Source organism: Pezoporus occidentalis, unplaced genomic scaffold, assembly GCF_034315485.1.
Source record: "Pezoporus occidentalis ecotype Australia unplaced genomic scaffold, CSIRO_AGI_Poc_V1 ctg11, whole genome shotgun sequence".
In the NCBI taxonomy this organism is placed as follows: Eukaryota; Metazoa; Chordata; class Aves; order Psittaciformes; family Psittacidae; genus Pezoporus; species Pezoporus occidentalis.
Window position 1 is genome coordinate 2,222,746 of NW_026912886.1, and position 23,254 is coordinate 2,245,999.

At 40.7% G+C, this 23,254-nt stretch overlaps 1 protein-coding gene across 5 annotated transcripts in view; it reads left to right on the forward strand.

The window, feature by feature from the left end:
• The first annotated feature begins 3,898 nt into the window (after positions 1–3,898).
• APBA2 (amyloid beta precursor protein binding family A member 2) overlaps positions 3,899–23,254 on the forward strand; it is an 88,806-nt gene continuing 69,450 nt past the window's right edge. For 3 of the 5 annotated variants that reach the window (XM_062626768.1, XM_062626796.1, XM_062626786.1), the window contains exon 1: positions 3,964–4,090. Coding sequence is in view for 1 of the 5 variants with exons in the window: in XM_062626804.1 (XP_062482788.1) it covers positions 3,914–4,090 (177 nt within the window). In the remaining 4 variants the exon portion in view is untranslated. Of the gene's footprint in view, positions 4,091–23,254 lie in introns of all 5 variants that reach the window. The other 2 variants (XM_062626804.1, XM_062626777.1) reach the window with 2 other exon arrangements.

Sequence of the window (23,254 nt, forward strand, 5' to 3'; positions counted from 1 at the left end):
ATGTTCCCATTTTATGCTGCCAAAGGCAGACAAGACACATTTTTCTGGACTCTATCAACATTATGCAGCAGCTAAAGGGCTCATAATTAAATCATGCAAAATGTCTTTTTTTACTTTATGCAACCCTCAAGATTCTCCTAGGTGGGAGGAGGACAACTGGCTGCAGAATGAATCCCATTCTGTATGATGAGACAAACCTAGAAGCAAACTCAAAAAGCTAATGATGTGCCTTTTAAAAGCTAACCTCACAGTTTTGCAAAACCCCTGGTTCAGTTGCACTTGTACTGCATTAATTCACCTCAAGTAAAAAACAAACCAAACCCAAACCACTGCGTATTTCATTCTGAATTCAATTGCTCTCTTTATTACCACATTTACCCAATTTATCACAAGTTTGGAAAATTACTTTATCATAGTGCCACAGCAACAGTGCCTTAATACGGTTAACACAGCCTATAAATTCAAAAAGCTGTGAATGAATTACAAGAGGATGGCACTTCCTTCTGCAGACCGTTTCCTGGGTGTATAATACTTCTGTGTTTAATGCTGAGATTAGAGTTTACTTTCTTAATGTACATGCAGAAGCATTGCTGACTGTTAATGACAGTCCTTGGATTTGGACTTTTTTGCTAAGATAAATTAATGGAAGTTAGTGTGACCAAGGAAGTCTCATAGAAAGATTGGGAAACATGGAGATGTTTGCAATATCTAGTTGAGGTACTTACAGTAGGTGTTCTGAATGATTTCCTTGGCATTTTATTTGATTCCTTCCTTACAAGAAATTCTTCCTGTAGTGATCTGACATGGGTTATTTTTTTATTCAAGAACCCTTAATTAAGACAAACAGTTAATTGTGTCAATAAATACTCGATTCTTTTACCAAAGCAGTTCTCATGTTGGCCAAATGATTAGACTGAAACAGAAGAAATCCCTAAAATGGTATCCCTGGTGCTTTTCATAAGAGTGCTGGGTGGCACTAGAGACAGAAAGGTAACTAACAGTTTAAACTTGGACTATTGAATCATACGACAAGGTGATGTGCTTAGTGGATGAGGAAAAGGGTGTGGATGCTGTCTACCTAGACCTTTTCTCTACAGCTACCTGAAAGGAAGTTGCAGTGAGCTGGGGGTCGGTCTCTTGTCCTATGTAACAAGCGATAGGACAAAAGGAAACAGCCTCAAGTTGCACCAGGGAAGGGCTAGACTGGATATTAGGTAACATTTCTTCAGGGAAAGGGTTGTCAAGCACTGGAACAGGCTGCCCAAGGCAATGCTTGAGTCACCATCCCTGGAGTTACCTAAAAGATATGGCACTTAGGGAGATGGTTTAGTGACGAACTTGGCACTGCTGGGTTAACAGTTGGACTTGATGATCTTAAAGGTCTTTTCCAACCTAAATGATTCAATCATTCTATATAAGATTAATATGGAAATGGAAGCTAACAATGACGTATAAATTAATTGGCCCAATGCTATCATTTTAAAATGGAAGACTTCACCTCCTTAGGAATGCAAAGTCTGTCACCTTTGATAAGCATTTTCAAACCAGTTTGAGCATTTAATGAAATGTAAATTTATCTTATCATGAAGGAGGGAGGTTTACCTCCAGGGATTGTATAATCCTTAAGCATCTATAAAATTATGTAATCTATCTAGTTTCATGTTCATTTGCACTGTCATGCACATTGTTAAGCATTTAAAAATAATGATTTCTTTTGAAGCACTTCATGACTTTTCTAGGTATAATCTAATCTTTTAATTGTTATGCTTTGCTAATATAAAAATAGCAATTAGATACTAAAATCATAAAATAGATACTAAAATCTTTCATAAAATAGATCTTTAAAGAAGATTTTTACTTTTAACTTTTTTTTTTCAGTAATAAAGTTACATTTAAACCATGATTTAGAAAAAAAGAAAAGTTCTGAAGTACCTAGTAACCCTGGGTATTCTGAAGACATATGTGACAATGCACAGTTTGTATTAGTTAGGGGCAATATCCTACTTCTGCATCTGTGGCTGGCTTGTATGAAAAAAGATTCCTTCTGAAAATTGAAGAGTAGCATAGAGGTGCATTGTTGGACTGATATCATGCACTGTATTTCTACTTTCCATTTTGGTATGTAATCTTCTATATCTGTCTCAGTCACCATCTCCAAAATGAGGTGGAGGGAGAACATTTGTTAGGAACTCTAATTTCAGAATTTAAAAAATATATCCCACTCCCTTTGGGACCCCTGCAGTCTTTGAGAGATCAGTTGTAGTACAATGCTTGCAGCTGCAGTAACTTCAAAAAGAAAACCCATATATGCCCTATCAAACTGCCTTTAGTATATTGATTGAGAAAGCAAAATCTTCCTTATGCATATGAGGCTATTTCATCAAGTTAATTCTGAGAATTAATAGTATGAATTAAAACATGATTTGCCAAATGTGTAAACAACCCACCTACAGATTACATACAATTTCCTTTAGTTCTGTGTAAAACATGCACGCATAACCATTTACGTAATGTTTGAGTTCTCTTTATCTTTGAAAGAGAATCAAAATCACCGAAGTAATTAGGATATAGAAAGTGACAGATGAGAAAAGTCACCATAGAAAACCATGACAAAAAAAAAAATCTCTTAGTAGCAAATGGCTACTCTGTAGTTAGTGAACCTTAATAGAAATTTTAACAACTGAATAAAACCCATGCATAATAGTAAAATGAAAAACCACCACAAAATGGTGTTGCCATGAAGGGCCTTTGCATATACATGGAATTTGACTCAGTGCTAAGCAACTGGTATAGGTATCCCAAGGCAAACAAAAGCACACCAAGCTGAACGCACAGCTATTATAATGAACATTGATATCTAGCTGATTGGAATGCAACATAATTACATTAGGACAGCTTTTCATTTTTGCTGTCATAAGAAAGATTACTATTTACATTCACAAATCGCTACAAGTTTCAAATTTGCATATTTACATACAAGTCCTGCCATAATTAGCCTATGAGCACTTGATCGCATGTATGTTCCTTCAGATACAACATAATCACCATCACCTACCTGCATGGAAAGATCTAGTAGTTTCTATAAATAAAGGGCCTGAGGAACAAACTATGCTTATCATTCACTGTAAGAAATGTTCTTGGAGAAGCCCTTCTCAGCGGACTTTTAAATACTACATCTTCCATTTTTAATCTTGGGAGTGGATCTATGTATTATCTGTATAAGTGCATAAAAATCATTAATAGATCTTATAAATCTGGCCATATAATGGAATGCGACTAAATCCAGTGTAGTCCTCTGCTGAAATGTTCAAAACGTTGGTGTTTAGTTTGATTTTTGTTGGACTGAAGCACCTCAAGCAACAGGGAACCCCTGAGGTCATTAACCAGCGGGATTACACAGCTGGCATTCAGGAATGCGCTCCACAGGAAAACGGTGTAGCAGAGCCACAGGAAACAACACACGCTATGGCCCACCACCGAAGCTGAGCCACTGTGGGGTACAGGCTTCGTCCAGGGTGGCCTCCTCAGCACCCGTATCTGGGCAAGCTCCTCACGGGGCAGGTATGAAGCTGGCGCTTCCAGCCTTCAGTATCCGTGGAAGGACATACTTGACAGGCTAGCCCACATCACCGAGCCACCCACGTTTGTGCCATTTTGTGAGAAACTCGGGCGGACCCGGCATCACCTCACCTCTGCCAGGCACCTCAAGGAGTTCTGCCGTTGCCTCTTCCACCCTCGATGGGCGCAGGCCGAGCAGGACCCTGTGAGAGGGGAGCGACGCCCGCGCTCCGGAGCACGGAGACTGGCAGGCAGGCCGGGGGCACCCGGGCGGTGAGGGCAGCGGGCCGGGAGGAGCGGGCTCCCCGCCGCGTCCCGCCAGCACGGCCCCTCGACGAGCCGCGGCGGTAGGGCTATGCGCCATGCAGGTTCCCGGGCGGCCGGCGGTATTCTCACACGCAGCTTCCCGGGCCCACCAGTCTCCTTGGTGTGTGGTGCTGAGGCAGGCACACAAAAGACCGGCTGCGGCTGCCCCCTCGTCCCCGCCGCTGCGCCTCAGGGGTGGGCACCGGCTCCACCGCTATCAGCAGGGGTAAGGAGCGGGGACACAGGCCAGGCACCGGCGGCCAGTGCCGTCGCAGGGACTGGCGGCTCCGCCGGGGGTGGGGCGGCAGCATCGCTGCGGGTCCCCTCAGGGGCGCGGGGAGCCCTTGTGGCCGGGCAGGCGCTGAGGGGGCGTCACGACAGCGGGCGTTGCTCCCCTCGAAATCGGGTCTGGGGGCAGCCTGCCGCGAGGGGCTGTCCTCGCCTCTGCAGCACCTCCATCCACATTCCCTGGCAACCGAGCGGCCCGCGAGGGTACGGGGGTCGGGGTGAACGAGAGCCCCCTCGGCATGGCGGCGCCGCCGGGGTGGTCGCGGTCGGTGGCGGGGGGGGCTCCAGCGCACAGGGTACCGCACACCCACACGTCCCCGCTGTCGCGGAGCTGCTCCTCTGTCCGCTCCGGCGGGGCGGCACCGCCTCCTGTCAGCCGCTGGGGAGCTGGCAGCGGCCACCGGAGCCGGGCTGCCGCTGCGGGCGGCGGGCGCCTCCGCTGCCGGCTCGCCATCAGCTCGCGCTCGGCCCTGCCCGCCATCCCGACCGCCTCACCCCGGCCCTGCCTCAGAGCCTGTCCTCGGTAATGCAGGGACCGACAATGCAACGCGTGCACAATGCCGGTGTTCTGTGGGAGGGCGGGAGGCTTAAGAGTGTTTGCCTTACTAGGTTCAAAATAAATGCGAGAGGAGCCCTCGCCTAATGCAGCACCGCCAAGAGTTTGCATGTTTCTGATTTCATGCCTCCAAATGGATCAGAGCTTTTGATCCGCTCTTTTTCCCATCCCCTTCATCATGAGATCCAGAGGGAAAAAGCTGCTCAGTTAAGAATACTTGATTTTTGTTGGGGTAAGGTAGCATGAGACACTATAGCTTGGTCTGGTTTACCCTTTTTGAACAGCTTTTGAATATGTGGGGGTTTTGTATTGCCATAACAAAAGGCATGGGGGTGGGGAAGAGCAAGGGAATACTGCATTTGGAGCTGCGTCTTGGAAAGGCAAAGGCTGGCTTATTCTGCCTCAACTAGCAGCCTGTGCTTTCAGATTTACATACTTTGCATCCTCAATGTCATTTTGATGATGGCTGTTGCATGATAGTGATGGCATACAAGAAGTAAAAACAAGAATCACACAACATTCATAGTACAGAGATAACATCCATTGCAGAGATGTTTAAGAGAAGTCTTAAATTACTGTGACCAGTTTGGGTACAAAAATGCAAGTAGTGTTTCAGTTGTGTTACCTGATCAAGGCCACCATGAAGGGGCTGGGAAATCTGTTTGCAGAAAAGGTATTTAATGTATTATGCCCGTTGCCCAAGAATCACTCATTGCTTAACCCGTAGAACTGAAAACAGAAACAACTGCTACTTTAGTTTTATGTGACTGTGTGCCAGCAATGGTATTTACACGTAAAGGTACTTTTAAAGGAGAGGAATTTCAATGTAATTCCTTATTGCTACTTAAGTAAAAATACAGTGTTTATGCTGGTTAGCTCTGTGTTGGAAAGCATAAGGCTGAAGTTTATGTTACAGCATAAGGTTGGGCCCAGGTCAATTTATCGCTGTATAGTCCATGTTCTCCTCCATATGGGACAGACAAGGATGAAGGATTTTCTTTATATGTTGTTCTATGAATACTAAAGTACTAAAGGTGAAGCCGGTGTCCATACTCCACTTTGGGCTCATAGGGTTTCAGGCTGCAGACTTGTCCTTATAAACCTTGATTGTCAGGCTTCCTGAACCTAAATTCTCTGATAGTTTAGCCCTTATCTGCACTTGGAAATATCTAAAGCTATTTTTAAAATTTCAGTGTTGCCTCTAATCAGCAGCTGCATTATTGCTTCCCCTTGATTCTCTGATCTTAAAGGAAAACTGTTATTGAAAAGGCCAGAGGTGTTCAGCTCTTTTGGTCAGTCTTACGATTCTAAGGAGGAATCCCAAAAAGCACTTTTTTATGCAGTTATTTGGTCAATGCCAGTTCAGGTTGGAGACTGCACATGAATTTAAACAAGAGCTAGGTCTTTGAAAAGTGACCTTTGCTTAAGGCTGTGAACATGAGAAATCACTTCAAGAAGCATAATTTTACCATCCCTCTAGCTGTTGTGATAAGAACATTTGCTAAGAAATAATTTGTGAAAATGCCATGATTTAAACCTCATCCAGTTTACCTTGGTTGTAGCCTTTCAACACATCAGGTTTTAAGTGCTTTTGCAGACTTTTTATACCCATTCCCCTTGTAATCCGTTTAAACAAACAAGGTGATGCTTTCATGCTTTAAGTCATTGCAACCATAGAGGCCGGGGAGCAGCCTGCCAAGAAAGCCCAGAAATCCTGGCAGAAAGTAAGCCGCATGTGAACCGGCCATGTACCCTGTCAACAAAGATAGGCAGGAGAATCTTGGTCTGTATGAACAAGAGTGCAGCCAGTAGATCAAGGGCAGTAATTATCCTCCTCTAGTCATCATTCAGTAGACCCCAAATATAATACTGTGTCCAGTTTTGCCCCCCCTGGTACAAGGAAGATATTAATGAACTGGAGTTTTTAGGCCAGACTGGATAATGCTCTGAATGACCTGATCGGGCCTCACTGATGACCCTGGTTTGAGCACGATATTGGGTGAGAGACCTCCGACATTCTTTCCAACCTGAATTATTCTACAGTCCTATGAACAGTTGTATGTTTGTGCCTATCCATATGTGATACAAGAAGCAGATATGTTTCCAGAAGTCAGGTGTGTTTTTTAAGAATGAGCTAGAGCTTTCATTCTAGGGATAATCCATGCATCTCAGCAAAGATGGAATATAATATCAGTATGATACACTGGCGTCTGTTACGTGTGTAATACTACATTACTATTGGTACAAGTTAATACCTTTTTATAAGCCTCCCAAGGAAGAGAGATTTGCTTGAAATATTTTTATTTTAATGTAGATAAAAGGAAGAACAGTTTGACATCAAGAACCTTTCTACATAATATCTTTTGGTGCTCCAAAATGTTGCCTTTCAACATTATTGCAAGAGACATAATGGCAGTTCTTATGGCTGGAGAAAGTAAAGCACTGGTGCAGCCACATGCACTTCACAAGTTAAGAGGAAGAACTGAAAGCAGAATCAGAATTAATTAGTTTTTAGACACTCCTCAAAACATGCAATCACTGGGTTCATTATAAGTGCTTTGGATGCTTGCAAATGCTTTCATTCTACTGGAGAAAACTTTGAAATGCAAGATTTATTTTTTTTATTTTTTTTTTTCTCTGAGGACCCATTTTCCCGTGAGGGCTGTGTGAAAACCACCATGTGCTTCTTGCAGTGTTCAGTGGTTTAGGCTTATGCTGCCTTCAGGAGCTGAACATGGCAGCTCTTAGTGTTAGTCATGGCATCCACGAGAAGAAGGCTTTCATTCCAGTTCTCAGCTTTGTCTGAACTTAAGTCTCATCTTGGCTAATTATACTATTTTCTAGAAGAAAGGTCTCGCACAACTGGTAAAAACACATATGGAATGAGTTGTTTCTGATGCTGGTAGGTAAAGGCACTGTTTTTTGAATACATGACATTCCTTTCCTTTTTCATTGCAGTACTTACTGTCTTCATTCACCTGCTGCAGCAGAGGAAGGTGACTTGCACTTCAAGAGAAGTAAGTTAGAGCTGAGCAGACTGGTACAGAAAACTCTGGGATTAATAGGTACTCCCACGTACACAAAAGATGGAGAACTAGAAGCCCTGTAGGTAGGGACGACAAGGAGGAGGTGTTATTGTTCTCAGATAAGGTTGCATGAAATACTGCTGAAGATGCATACTCTGAAGTATGCAGGAAGGGATTATTTTCTTTTGAAATAGAAGTAAATGAAGAGGAATGGTAAATTGGCCAAAAGGTGTACAAAAAGTCTTGTGATAGAGAAATACATCAGCTATTATCAGTGTGAGGTTTGGAGTCTAAATGAGGATTTTTAAATAGCAGTGCTTCTGCAGGTCAGACATCTGCTGATACCCTCCTGGACTACCTGTGGAAGCTTCACAGAAGAGCATCTTGGGATGGGTTTTCTAGTTTGAACTATTAAGATGATTTTTCCTTCAGAAAATAGCCCTTCTAATTACAGACTTAGGAATGAAGATTCAGCCACACAGGAATAACTTGCTATTGTTTTATTACCTAAAAGGCAGGTTGAATATCTACATTCTATTAATTGAATGAAGTAGGTTTAGAACTTCATTTTATACACTGGTGTTAGGAATATTTGTGGACATGTCATCAGCTAGCATTATTTCCAGACTTCTGTCTTTCCTTTTACTTGATGAGACACCACCTCTCCTTCCTCCCAACCCCTTGTCAACTACAACCTTTGCAGAAGCTCCTCTTCCCAAGTCAATTGTATAGTAACCCTGGTCATTTCAAAGAGTGAAATCTGCTGGTTTCATTCATAAAATGCTTCTACAAGAGAAAGGCCTGACCTTGCCAGTTTTTCTTTTTTGTGTCATCTATCTTTGTGTGTTAAGGATCTAATCCTTGAAGAATTCAGTGAAATTCTTTCACCTGAGTACAGTGGTTAGATTTTGCTAAGATTTTGTAATGTGGTCATAGCAGGCAAGTTACTTCTTACTGCCAGGAGTGTAGCAATATCTTCCATCAAACAAACAGCTGACAACCCAGTATAATAGCTTTGTAACACTAACCATGAGTGGTAACACTGTTCTGGTGGGTGTGCAGACCCTAGATGATTGATTCTGTAGTCCAGAATGCCAAGTGATGTTGTCTAATAGAGGAGAATAGGCTTCTGGTTTCATTTCCATTTTCCCCAGTAAGGTATTTTTCTTGCAGTGACTGTATAAGAGACATCTCTGCTTTTCCATTGTTCCACTTTGAATTTGTTGTGAGCGACAGCTAAGTGATTATCTTAGCATGACACTGCAGTGTTCTCCAGGGGATTTAGTGAGATAGTTAATTCCAGTAAAAACTGAACAGAAAATTCATATTTCAGCAGATAATCAGAGGTGGAGAATTCGCATTCTTATGTATAGACTTCTATCATTCCATCTCAAAGTGTTAAGGGCCTGAGTCCATAGAATGCAATTCATTCTGCTGAGATTTTAGGAATGACAACAGAATGACCCCCTGGGATTACTCTGTGGTCTGTTGCTCTGGATAAGCTGCCGAAGAAGGAAGCATGGGAATGAATGCAGAAGACCTTGCATGTCTTCAGGTTTTAACAGTTGATATAAACCTCAGTTGCTCTACAGACTATCAAGAAACAGCGGTGACAATGTCACCCTAATTCTCCACATACATACTGTGCCCATCTGTGGGAGAATCACTTGGACAGACCTCTTAAGGGCCTCTGGATGGTACTCCTTAAGCCTCCTGCATGCAAAAGGCCACTGGTCTCATGTGAAGTGATCCTGTAGCACCCAAGAATCCTTAATCACAGGGAAGATTAAGTCATGACAGCATTTCATACTAAGGAAGAAACAAAGTGCACCAAAAAACAGGTGGAACCAGCTTTTGCTCTCACAAAGCATTTGTGACAGTGCAGACACTGTTTTATTACTGTGGTAATAAAACTTGGAGAAAGCTCAGGAAGAGATCTAAGGTGCTGACTTGCTTTAGAAGCCCTGAACTGATTACATAAATAAAACTAGCATATAGGAAAGCAAGAGAACATGGGAGGAAGGAAGGAAAAGAGGTGAAGAAACAAGACATCTCTAATGGTGGTGATAGTAGTATGTCTATATGTGAAAATTCCCTGAGGAGGAAGAGGAAGTGACAGGAAATTTGGAAGTGTAGGCTCCGAAAGCGTGAATATTTAGGTAGAAATAGGGAGCCTGGATAAAACATTAGCTACAATTTCAAAACTGATGAGATACCTGCTTCAAATTACATGAAACACAAGATGATGAAGTCATCAGTATCTTATCTGCAACAAAGCAAGATAAACAACTACCAAGAAACAAAAAATTCAGGCTGTATGACTGTCTTTTTGGTGTTTCATTATTCCAAAAACATTTAGACAAGTATCCTTTAGAAACAGCGTTTCCCCCGCTTTCTACAAGCTGTAACAGAGTGAGAAGCCCAAGTTCCACAAGGACAGCACCTATCCAAAGAATGTTTTAAGAACCTCCCAGAGGAGTAGCTGTGTTTGGCATTCAGAGTGCAGTGAAACAGCTGATCTTTATGTGACAGAAAGAATCATAAAGGAAGTAAGATTGCCACACAACCCTCTGCATACTTAGTGCCTTCATGCACCTGACAGAAACAATGGTACTTGTGTGAACTTTCTGTCACCCACTGTGCCCTTCAAAATCAGAAGATCGTCTGCTGTACTTCAGTGGCTAGTCTGTCTTTCTAGGGAGTCTCAGAGCTGCTAAGTAAGTTTGGCTTTTCTTTGTTCTATATGGTAATATATTCCTGAGTGCTTGGTTACTGAAGCAACTGAAGTGAAAAAGTGTTGCACAGACCAGACTCTATTCTGGAATGACACAGATTTTAGTTTTATTTTGTTTTATTTTCCCCTATCACCAGGAGTGAAATTACGTCAAAAAACTGAGGTTACTTTCTAGAATCATTGATACCGCAAAAATATCATTCCACTGCAAGGCCAAGGGCACACTTTTGGTTTAGTCAAATCTTAAAATAGGCCTCAAAACTTGTACTCTAAAAGCCAAGAGAGATCCCTTTTCAATGCATCAGGGAGGGTGCAAGGAGATCAAATTGCTTGTTTCTTGTTCAGAAGCAAGATTGCTTCAGAGCATCTACACACCTCATATCTGTATTGAATCTCTCCTGGAAGTGAAGTTTTGTATTAAACACTGTAATTAAGCATATGTGTTTTTTCATTTGTTTGTTCTAACCTGTAGCTTTTCTGTCTATTAAGGATGGCCATCCTGCCTGCCATCAGTTTTCACAGGGCTGCTGTGCTGTCTTGAGTTTCAAAGACTACTACAACTGCCAATGTAGGAATAGTCATAAAGGCAATTACAAAAGAACACAAAGGTCCCTTCTAACCCAAACCATTCTCTGATTTTACTTTTCTAAACTGATCCATTATGGGAAAGAAGCAGACTTGCCTTGGTTCTATATTCTTACTATGCAGCGTAGCATGTTGTTGCCATGCTACCAGAATTACTTGCCTTGATATTTAAATTAACCCTTAATAGATTTGTATTTAAAAAGCATGAATTGTTAATACATTTATACATTAAAGTATAAAATAACCTGACAAGACATAAGACTCATCCCCAATTTTTTATGTATTTTTGGCCTCTACTGATTTTCTTTCCTAAATAAACCATAATAACAAATCTCAGAGAGGAACAAAACAATGAAATATGGAAAGGTTCTGTTTGGTAGCGCAATAAAGGTTTATATCAGGGGAGGAACATAATTTAAGTTTAAATACTTAATGAAAATGTGCATCTTGTTTACTTGAATAAGTACCTCTTGCCATCCTCCTTAGACTGATTTAACACTACAAAGTGATTATATATTCTTTTTGTTGCTGGGTTGTGGAGGAGAAAGGAATGCTATATTTTATATGTATGTGTGTGTGTGTAATGTCCTTTAGGCACAAAATCTTGTGTTACTGGCAGACAGCTCTTGATTAGAGATAAGACAGCTTTAAAAAGAAACATCTCTGTGATATTCTTAGCCAGTCAATCAGTGTGGCTTTAATTATGTAGAAGTATTTGATGTATTACGGCCCAGGAGATAAGAGCTGTTGCATGCTGGATGATAGGAAGGAAAGGAATTCTGCTGGTGACTAGAAATTCCATCCTCAGTGCAGCATCAGAGGCATAAAAATGAGCACTGGAGGGAAACTCTTCCTAGTAAACACAGATTTTCATAGCATTTCTGATTCCAATATTATGAAAGTTGTTAGTGGCAGAATTCATCATTCCTGGTAAATAACCGCCTGCTTTCTTGATGAAAGACTTGCCTTTTTTTTTTATTTTTTTTTTGTAATGATAAACGGTTTTACTTTGTGTTTTCAGTGATAGGGGGAAATTTCCCTCTGCTTTTCCTCCAAGTAAAAGGCACAGAAGGTGTAATTTATATTAATCTAGAATAATCTTGTGTCACTTTTATTACAGCATGAGACGTATACATTGGCGCTGTAATTCTTTTGTACTATCATGCCAGGTAAGATTTAGCTTTTGAACTTCTTAATTGGAAATAAATTTGATGGCCCTGTTTTACAGGTAGGGACTCACTGAAATGACTTTCCCAGAATCATTCACCCTGCTGAGTGACTGAAACAGGAATAATACTAAGATCTCTGGAATAGCTGCCCAAAGGTCTATCCACAGTACTGTCTTAACCTGGTTCTTGCTTTGTACAGTAGCATTTAGTAGAATACAGTCAGCTGATCTGCTTGCTGTCATACAAACATCTTACCTTTTGGTACAAGAATGATTTACTTCATGAAAACGTACTTTATAAAAACCACAGTAAAGAACCTTAGTAATCTCTGCTTTGCTTCCTGAAGCCTGCAATGAGGGAAAACTGACTAGTGGAGCAGGGGAGCCCTTTGTGACAGCATTTTTTTTTTTTTTTTGCCTATCTCTATATTTGTTTTGGAGGTTTTAAATCACAAATTAGTAAAACGTCTCTTTCATTCTTGAGCCAACATTGATTTAGCTTAGATTTGTTAATGCTTTTTAGCGTTGGGAGTCTTAGGATATTTAATAGTTTAGTTAAGGCTCCAGCTGTTAGCATGTGAGAATTGCAGCTTCAAGTTTCTATTCAAAACAGAGGCTCGAGGAAGAAAGGAACTGTGTGTACTTTAAACATCTGCAGACAGCATGATAGCTTTAAATAATTTTGGCATTCTTCTGATTGGCAGTGGCATAGCAGTTGCAGGGAAAATAATTTCTTAATATTAACCAGTATCTGGTTTAATATTAACCAGTTACTGGTTTTCTTTCTAGATAATACTTAGCATTAATAACCATTCATAATAAATATAAACAAGCCAAATTTCAGAACCAGCTGTTTTATCATTAAATAGTTGATGGTGCTACACATTTTCATCTATGTATGATAATCCTAATTAAATTAATGTAGTGATTAAGGTAATGTTATAACTACTATAGCACTGGCAAATACCATTGCAAGGTTGGGAAACATGAAATCTGTGTATTGCTACTCACATTTTCCTACCCACCCCATGCTCTGGAACAATGAATCTTGTCTTTTGACAGGAGGAAATCCACATTGACTCTAAGATGATCAAATGAGCTTGTGACTTTGGGCTGACAGCTGACTGGTTGGTTGACAACTTGCAACACATTGGTCCTATTGAAACAGTGACTGTCATCTCCTTATGCTGGATTTTGGGGTAGTAGTCCTTCCTCTTCATCTCTTCTTTAGACCACCCTGTGAGGCCTGTGAGGCTCACCAGGATTGGTTTCTCCTGCTGAGCTGCATGCCAGACTTCCTATCCTCTGGTGCCTACTGAAGACTGTAGCAACCCTTGCATGTCATAAAGACAAGAAAAGGGGAAATTCAAGCAGGATTTTTTAAATAGTAAAGTTTGAAGTTTACCTTAGATGTGGAACTTAACTATACAACATAGTAGCATCCTGAATGAAATGGAAGTGCTAAAAAGAAAATTAAGTCTTTAGTTTATAGTAGCCTATGAGCCAATGAAGTATATAAAACCCGTTTATGATAGGCATTCACATAGACAGTTGTATACAGCCATTGCTCAAAACACTGATCTATGTAAATAGACTCCACAGTTTGGTATCTTCTGATTACATTTATACGATAGAGGAAAATAATACTGCAAGAGTGTAATAACATAGTACAAAGCCAATATAACCTCGTATTATGGTAGAGATAGGGTGTAAACTACTGGATTGAACCAATAACACACAGACCAAACATTTACTGAAAACTTGGGATAATAGGTATGTCTGTAGTTATCGGTTAAAATAGCTTGTATGTTCTTCACTAGAAAAATATTACTTTGATTTTGCTATTTAGTTGAATTTTGCTCTTAACCTGGCTGGATTAAACTATGACAATGAAAATAGTTACCTTTATAAATTAATGTATCAAATCATCTGCCTATTGAAATATGAATAGCATGTGTCATCTGCCATGGACACCATAAAAGGATGGCTTTGCAGTTATTACACTATTTCCATTGTTGTTCCTGATCAGTACTGTGTCAAGGTCTGAGTGTGTTTGGCTTTTAAGCGAACTCCCTGAAGTCGGCTTCATTCATCTCTCACTTGCAGACTTACTTACAGATTATTAAGCTCTTTGTGGCAGGAATGCCTGCAGAATACTTAACATAATGAAATATTGGTTAATAGACTTTTCCACAACACACGTAATTTAGGATTTGTTTCCTCCAGCTGACAGTTGTTACTACAGCAAATACAAAAATGAAAAACTGAAAGGAAAATATTATGTGGCTGTTCAGGGCTTGAACCTGATAAAGAGATATCAAAGGGCACAGAAGTTGATTATAGCCTTTCAGTACTACAGATGATGGTACAAAGTTGTATCCTGCAGGGAAGCCTTCTAAGTGCTTGCCAAAATCCATTGGGAAAGCGCAGGAAAGGTCTGCACAGTGTTAGGTAGTTGCTGTTGTGAGCAAGTTTTATTATTAAGGGATGGTGGCCTATCTTTGCAATTTAAGTGGAAGCTAACCTTTGATTTGAACTGAGTGCAGCTCAGCATTATTTCAAGACTTCAGTTTCGCTACAGGCGACAAGCTTCCCTGCAGTACTCTGGTATCCCAGAATGTCCTACCAGCCCCAGCGGGATACAGCTGCAAGTCTGTAACACTAGGAGGCTACCATGGTGTAGTTGTTCACACCATAGCAATTAACCATTGGAAGATGAAACCTATGGAAGATGAAACCTAGTTGACTTAATAATAGAAAAATAGGTTTGTGGGTTTGTTTTTTTGTTTGTTTTTTTTTTTGTTTGTTTGTTTTTTTTGTTTTTTGTTTTGGTTTTTTTTTTTCCAATTTTGAGAGGAATTAGTCTACATTTGAATTTCCCAATGACCATGACAATTAAATAATATGTAGTATTCTTTAAGGATTGTATTCTGCTGTCTGTAAAACTTCATGCTGTAAATATATGTAACTGTAGGCAAGACATTGCTTATTCAAAACATGATACCAAAATCTGTATACATACTGTCTCGAGCATCAGTTGAAGATGAACCAATCTATTTATGAACAAATAATGAAAACACTGTAGAATAAGTATTAGCAAGACTCACATTACCATTTGCATTCTTGCCTTAGCCATTTCCTGCACATTTAATGATAAGAAGTACAGAGTACTTTACTGGAAAATTCACTGATAAATACAAAATAGACTGACCCATAATGTACCAATGTGATGTCTCAGGTAAGATGTTTTAGTTGTCTGACAACTATTCCATTTTGAAAGGAAAAACATTAATTCTTGAAACTGTTATCCAAATACAGAGCTACATTTATTGAGAACCTAGGAAACATATTGTTTATTTAAATGCATTAAACAAAACAGAATTATGAAATAAATTCAGGAGAAATTCTTGTTTTCATACTAGGTTTTATATCTATCTACCTATCTATCTATCAATCTTTCTTTAAAGCTTCATTAGTATTCCCCTAGTCCTTTGATAGCCAAGATGACACAAGTAAGGTAATAGATATGAAGCATGAAGCTTCCTGTGTGTAGGTGTCTTCTGTACTGCCCCATACTGGGGTACAGCAATCTTGCAGTGCAGGATTAATGCCTTTTATATGATAGTTCCTTTACATATGTGTTTCCATGTGATATCATTGTTTTACACGCTGTACTTAGGCCAACTGCAGTCCAGAGCAGATCTCTTGTTCAGGCCAACTGTAGATCTAAGTGACCCTAATTAAACTTTCAGTTACCATCATGAAGGTCTAAAGGAAAACGAATGATTCCTCAGGCTTTGAGTAGGCTGATGTTATATGGGGAACTATGCTTAGAAATGATGCATCTACTGAGGTTTCATCTCCCAGCTATAGACTTGTTTGATTTCATTTTTTTTTCCTTGAATCGTAAAGATTCCATTGTACTGCTACAGAAATCACAGAATATTGAGATGCATTTTTCCAAAGATGGTCAGAGACTTTAATAAATATTCAATTCCTCCCTCTTCAATTTTCAACAACTTCTCCAACTAGACAACATACACATACCTCCCTTGTTCTTTGTAAGCCATTAGAATCTGATGGGATGAGACTTGTGCATGAGACATGGCTCCTACGACTGGAGTGTTGGAATGGAAGGTTACAGGCTCTTTAGGAAGGACAGGCCTGGCAGGCGGGCAGGGAGAGTTGCCCTTTATGTTAGGGATAGGCTGGAGAGTATGCAACTCTGTCTGGGGACAAGTGAGCAGTCCACAGGGAGTTTGTGGGTCAGGGTTAAAGGGAATATAGCTATGGGAGACATTACTGTGGGCATCTGTTACAGACTGCCTGATCAAGGAGAACCTGCGGATGAAGCACTCTATAGACAAATAGGTAAAGCCTCACACTCGCAGACCCTTGTTCTCATGGGTGACTTCAACCACCCTGACATCTGTTGGAAGGACGGTACGGCCCGGCACAAGCAATCCAGGAGGTTCCTCGATTGTGTAGAAGACAACTTCCTTCTGCAAGTAATAGAGGAGCCGACAAGGAGAGGTGCCATGCTTGACCTCATGCTCACCAACAGGGAAGGGCTCGTTGGAAATGTGACGCTCCAGGGCAGCCTTGGGTGCAACGATCATGAGATGCTCGAATTTGAGATCCTCAGGACAGTGAGAAGAGCGTGCAGCAAGCTCACTGCCCTGGACTTCAAAAGAGCAGACTTTGGCCTCTTCAGGAACCTGCTTCGGAAGGTTCCATGGGATACAGCCCTAGAAGGCAGAGGGGCCCAAGACTGTTGGTTGATATTCAAGGATCACCTGCTATAAGCTCAGGAGTGTTGCATCCCAACCAGAAGGAAATGCAGCAGGAGGGCCAGGAGACCTCCTTGGATGGATAAGGAGCTCCTGAGGAAAATTCAAATGAAAAAAGAGGTTTATAATAAGTGGAAGCAAGGACAGGCGGCCTGGGAAGAGTACAGGGATGTTGTCCGAGAAGCTAGGGACCAGGTTAGGAAAGCTAAGGCCCAGTTAGAATTAAACTTAGCTAGAGGTATTAAAGATAACAGGAAGGGATTCTACAGGTACGTAGCAAATAAAAAACAGACTAGGGACAACGTAGCCCCCTCAGGAAGCTCTCAGGAGAACTGGCTACACAGGATTTGGAGAAGGCTGAGGTTCTGAATGACTTCTTTGCCGCGGTCTTCACTGGCAAAGGCTCTGACCAAACCACCCAAGTCTTGGAAGGCAGATGCAGGGACTGTGAGAATGAAGACCTTGGGCCCACTGTAGGAGAGGATCTGGTTCGAGACCATCTTAAAAATCTGAATGTGCACAAGTCCATGGGACCTGATGAGATCCATCCGCAGGTCCTGAAGGAGCTGGCAAATGAAGTTGTGAAGCTGCTGGCCATCATATTTGAAAAATCATGGCAGTCAGGTGAAGTTCCCAATGACTGGAAAAAGGGAACTATAACCCCCATTTTCAAGAAGGGGAAAATGGATGACCCGGGGAATTACAGACCAGTCAGTCTCACCTCTGTGCCTGGCAAAATCTTGGAGCAGATTCTCCTGGAAGGCATGCTAAGGCACATGAAAAACAACAAGGTGCTTGGTGACAGCCAGCATGGCTTCACTAAGGGGAAATCCTGCCTGACCAATTTGGTGGCCTTTTATGATGGGGCTACAGAACTGATGGACAGGGGTAGAGCAGTTGATGGCATCTACCTGGACTTGTGCAAAGCATTCAACACTGTCCCACACGACATCCTTGTCTCTAAATTGGAGCAACATCAATTTGATGGGTTGACCGCTCGGTGGATAAAGAACTGGCTGGATGGTTGCACACAAAGAGTTGAGGTCAATGGCTCAATGTCCAGCTGGAGACCAGTAACGAGTGGTGTCCCTCAGGGATCAGTGTTGGGACCTGTCTTGTTTAACATCTTCGTCACCGACATGGACAGTGGGATTGAGTGCGCCCTCAGCAAGTTTGCCGATGACACCAAGCTGTGTGGTTCGGTTGATAGGCTGGAGGGAAGGAATGCCATCCAGAGGGACCTTGACACACTTGTGAGGTGGGCTGATGCCAACCTCATGAAGTTTAACCATGCCAAGTGCAAGGTCCTACACCTGGGTCAGAGCAATCCCAGGCACAGCTACAGGTTGGGCAGAGAAGAGATTCAGAGCAGCCCTGCGGAGAAGGACCTGGGGGTGTTGGTCGATGAGAAAATGAACGTGAGCAGGCAGTGTGAGCTTGCAGCCCAGAAAGCCAACTGTATCCTGGGCTGCATCAAAAGGAGCGTGACCAGCAGGTCGAAGGAGGTGATCCTGCCCCTCTACTCTGCTCTTGTGAGACCTCACCTGGAGTATTGTGTGCAGTTCTGGTGTCCTCAACATGAAAAGGACATGGAACTGTTGGAACAAGTCCAGAGAAGGGTCACGAGGATGATTAGGGGACTGGAGCACCTCCCATATGAAGACAGGCTGAGAAAGTTGGAGCTGTTCAGCCTGAAGAAGAGAAGGCTGCGTGGAGACCTCATAGCAGCCTTCCAGTATCTGAAGGGGGGCTATAGGGATGCTGGAGAGGGACTCTTCATTAGAGACTGTAGTGATAGGACAAGGGATAACGGGCTAAAACTTAAACAGGGAAAGTTTAGATTGGATATAAGACAGAAGTTCTTTCCTGTTAGGGTGGTGAGGCACTGGAATGGGTTGCCCAGGGAGGTTGTGAATGCTCCGTCCCTGGCAGTGTTCAAGGCCAGGTTGGACGAGGCCTTGGGTGATACGATTTAGCGTAAGGTGTCCCTGCCCATGGCAGGGGGGTTAGAACTAGATAATCTTAAGGTCCTTTCCAACCCTAACGATTCTATGATTCTATCAGAGCCTATGCAGCTAATGATGTCCGATTTCCAGGCTTTAAGCGGAGCCGTTTAAGTAACAGAATTAATGCCTATAGTTTCAGCACAGAAAAGTTTGTTCAGTTAAGGATTTCACTTCAACTTTGTGTGTGGATTTCTTGAAAAATATCTTTCCACTTTTACTGAGAATGATTTCAAACTAGAGTAGCCAGTTAAGATAGCCAAAGTCACATTTTTTCAAAGAATCCTTTAACTTCAGGCTAATTGCATATTTTATTTCATCCACATGCATTGTGTATTGAGTTTGAAGGCAATGTTCCCTTATATCCTGAAGGATAAGAAATCCTTTTAAAAATTGTGCTTCACCCTGTATTTTTTTCATACCCTCCATTTTGAACCATTCATGAAGGGATTTCATTATTTAACAAACAACAGAGTGGTCTTTTGTAACAGCCACTAATATTTGCAGAGCACTTGAGTCATGAGTTGTCTCTCTGAAACCTCAGGATTTTTCTAAAACTGGTATTTGGATCTGTCTCCTTACCAAAGATTACTGTCAGAATCCATAAAGCCCCACCAATTGTCCCTCTGCCCCTCCACTCAAGTTCACTGCTCCCCGAAGCGAAACAGTGGTATGTCTTAGAAATTAGCAGGGACTTCAAAGTATGTATTCACCAAAATATAAATGTTGTTTGCTCTTTATGTCAGGATCAGAAAAGAAAAAAAGCTTTGAAACCTTCTGTTTGAGTAGTAAGGATATTGAATGAGACAAAAGAAAAATAAAACACAGCTCCATCCTCCAAAATAAAAGATCACTGTCTTTGTTACTGCAATTTCATGGGTAGAAATCTACATAGGGTAGTAATTTATCTGCTCAAAGCTTTTACATAATTGGCACTTTGTCATATTCTGTCTAAATTATAGGTAGTCACTGGTGAAGTATCTGAGTAACCGTAAAGAAGGTTAACTGCTTTGCATATATATATAGCTACATACTTTGATCTATACAAATGTAAGTGCATACATAAATATATTCATGTTTTTTCAACTAGATATCTGGAAAAAAAAAGCCCTTAATGTCATATATCTGCTTCATATTTATACCAGAATCCACAAATAACAGGAAACTATCCTCCTTTAAAATGGAAAGACAGAAGGAGATTGATTTGGGAAAAAGATGTGAATACACAAATATAGATAAATCACATAAAAACAGAGATTGTTACAAGCAACTAAGAATGAAATAGGCAAATTAAATACCAAATTTTGTGTCGTTTTTGACTGACTTGAAGACTTTGTCCAAATATCATTCTTTACATTGATATACAGTAGTAGAGACAGCTTACATCTCAGAAAATTCAGTCTACATCAGCCCAATATGTATCTTTCCTAACATGATATTGTAGTAGCATTTGGAAATAAATCTTTAAATGGGATTGGGAATAGGCTTTCTGTAAATATGCACCTTATTAATTAACTCTTCCTGATAGAACTCTAAGATCCTGGTCCTTTGATGTACAGAGCATCTACAGCTGTGGTGGAAGATTTAAACATTTGTGTAAGTGCTTGATACTTTTTTGGGGAACTGAAAGATCTGTCTGACATTCATGCAGAGAACCAGAGTTCAAAGGAACTACAACATCCTAAATGTAAAACTCCACCTACTGTAATTTAGGATAAAAGATGATATCTTCACTTATAAGATACTGGTTTCTGTGGATGATCCATCCATAACTGATTGGATTTTTTTTAAAGGCATTAAATAATGTGCTGAAATTTGCATTGCAAATTGTAGGACTTTGGGCTGTTTTTCTGTGCAACTAGATCAAGTAAATTCCACCAAGGTCCTCTGTATACAATAGCCCAGTAGTGAAGAACATTTTGGCCACCCTGGTTTTCATCCTTTGTTTGCTTAAATTATTTTCTATTGAGTGTAAGGGATGGATATTTTTGTAAATTCACTGTTAGGATTCACAGATGAAGGTTTAAGGAGATTATTTGTGCTTTAGGATTTATTATCTACCAACATGCTGTTCATTTGCCTGATCTCACTAGGGACTAGTTCTTTCATTTGCAATTTATAAATGCTTATCTTCAGACATTCAGGTTTTCAGATAGCTGAATGTTGGAAACATCCTGCAGTTATTAATATCGTGAATTTTCTCTCAAATGAACTAATAGTTTTTATTCAACTATTATTATATAAGCTTTATATATGATAGGTCCAGTTTAGATAACAGATAATGCTAACCTAGTGGCTTTTTGAGGAGTCACCTTGGAAGCTCTCTAGTTTTATGCATGTTAGGTGGGGAATGCTGTTTTCTTGTGCCCTCTACTGATACAATTGGTTATCAGCCTTCCAAAAGCACAGCAGCTGAAGCTCACAAGCACATAAACTTCTTCCTTCCATAAACACTTCATCTGGAATGAAGAAGTCAGACTTGTGCTCTGTGTAACTAATGAGACCCCAAGCTTTGGCAAAGGTTGTAAAGAAAGATGTGATTGAATCTTACATCAAAGCCTTATGATGCCCAAGATAAGTTACCGTAAATTGGTTGCAGTAGCTTATGAGGTCTTACACTCTGTGCAAGCAAACTATTCATATTCCTGTAGGGGCAGCTCCATGCACTATGCTTTGTTATATAAGTAGTTTATTCCCTGTAATAGTCTAGATTTAAGCTGTCAACTGATGAGATTCTGCCATTTCCCTTCTAAGCAATATTCTGCAGTCTAGCAGTCAGTGCTTGTAGCTGTTTTTCCCTGCCCCCATTTGTTGCTAAGCTTCACATTGGCTCAGCTATTTGCTGTTAGGTTGTACCAGGGACAGAACTGTCAGGTCCAGAGAGAACAGGAGCTGAAACTTGCCATGCAATAAGTAATAACCTTCTCATAAAGCAGGATGCTTAAAACATTAAAATGCAAGAACAGACAGTGAAATCAAAATATGAGTCTTGCTTGAAATGTCTGAGTTAGCTAAATCTTTATTCTACTTTGAAAGTACACTGCCTGTTTAATTAAAGCTTGAAATTATTTTATGTATGCTGCATTGATTGATTTCAGAATGAGAGGAAATTTTTAAAATTCCTATGAGACAAAGCTTCATAATAATTAACCATATTATATTAGAAATTTGAAAATAACCTTGTTTCTTTCTCAGTGGTTTTCATCCTATTCTTGGCAAGCATTTTCCTATGCTGAATTTCCTGTACTATGACAGCAATTCTGAATTGCTGAAAGGCTTGAAACTCAAGCAGTTTGTAGTCAAATACCTAGATGCCTTGATTTGATCAGTCTAGTCTGGGATGCTGTAAGCTACCAGAATGCAGTCTAGCATTTTGTAGAGCGGCTGCAGTCCTCCCTGCAATGGTCTTACCAAGGGCTCATGCTGTATTCAGTTTTCTTTGGACTATGAAAACCAGAGAGGACAGAATTTCCCCTCTGAAGTTTTATTATGTTTTCAGTACTACTAAATCAGAAATGCATGTTCTGTTATACTGTAATTTTGTAATATAATACCATATTTTGGTACTGCCAAGTGGTACAAGATTATTAATATTTCATGGAATTTTCTTCCCCCGTATTAAAAAATAATACTGTCTTGTCTGACATTCAAAGACTAGAAAAATGCAGAGAAACCAGAAAGAAGACTATGGAAGAGACAAACAGTTATGTATCATTTCTGCACCTGTGCAAAGGTAATTTTCATGCACTAGAAAGCCATAAAATGCTGTGAGATGAAGCCTGTAGCATGTAAGGAATGATGAAACAGGTAAAGCCAGAAGCAGAACCTCTGGATCCATCTGCTATCCTCATGCATGTAGTGGGAAGCTTCAGTAGGTATGACAGAGCAACTGGGGGAAAAATAACCCTCTTCCGTCTACAACTAGCAAATTTTCCCATTACACAACACACATAAAGTGCTATACTCTGAGAATAAAATTTGGCCTTGAAGAAGTCGAAGCATTTGTCACAATACTAACCCTATGCATGGAAAGGTACTTGATTTTGTGTATTTAGAAGAGGAATTCATTCTTCCATGCAATGTCTAATTTCTTGTATTTCTCAGTCATGCTTACTAAAACTGCTGACACAGGTATCTTTAGTTTTTATATAGTTGCAGCTGTTCCTGGATAGATTTACTCTGTTTTGTTTCATAGTTCTATTAAAACTATAAATGAGATCTGTTCATGAGGCATCTTGAA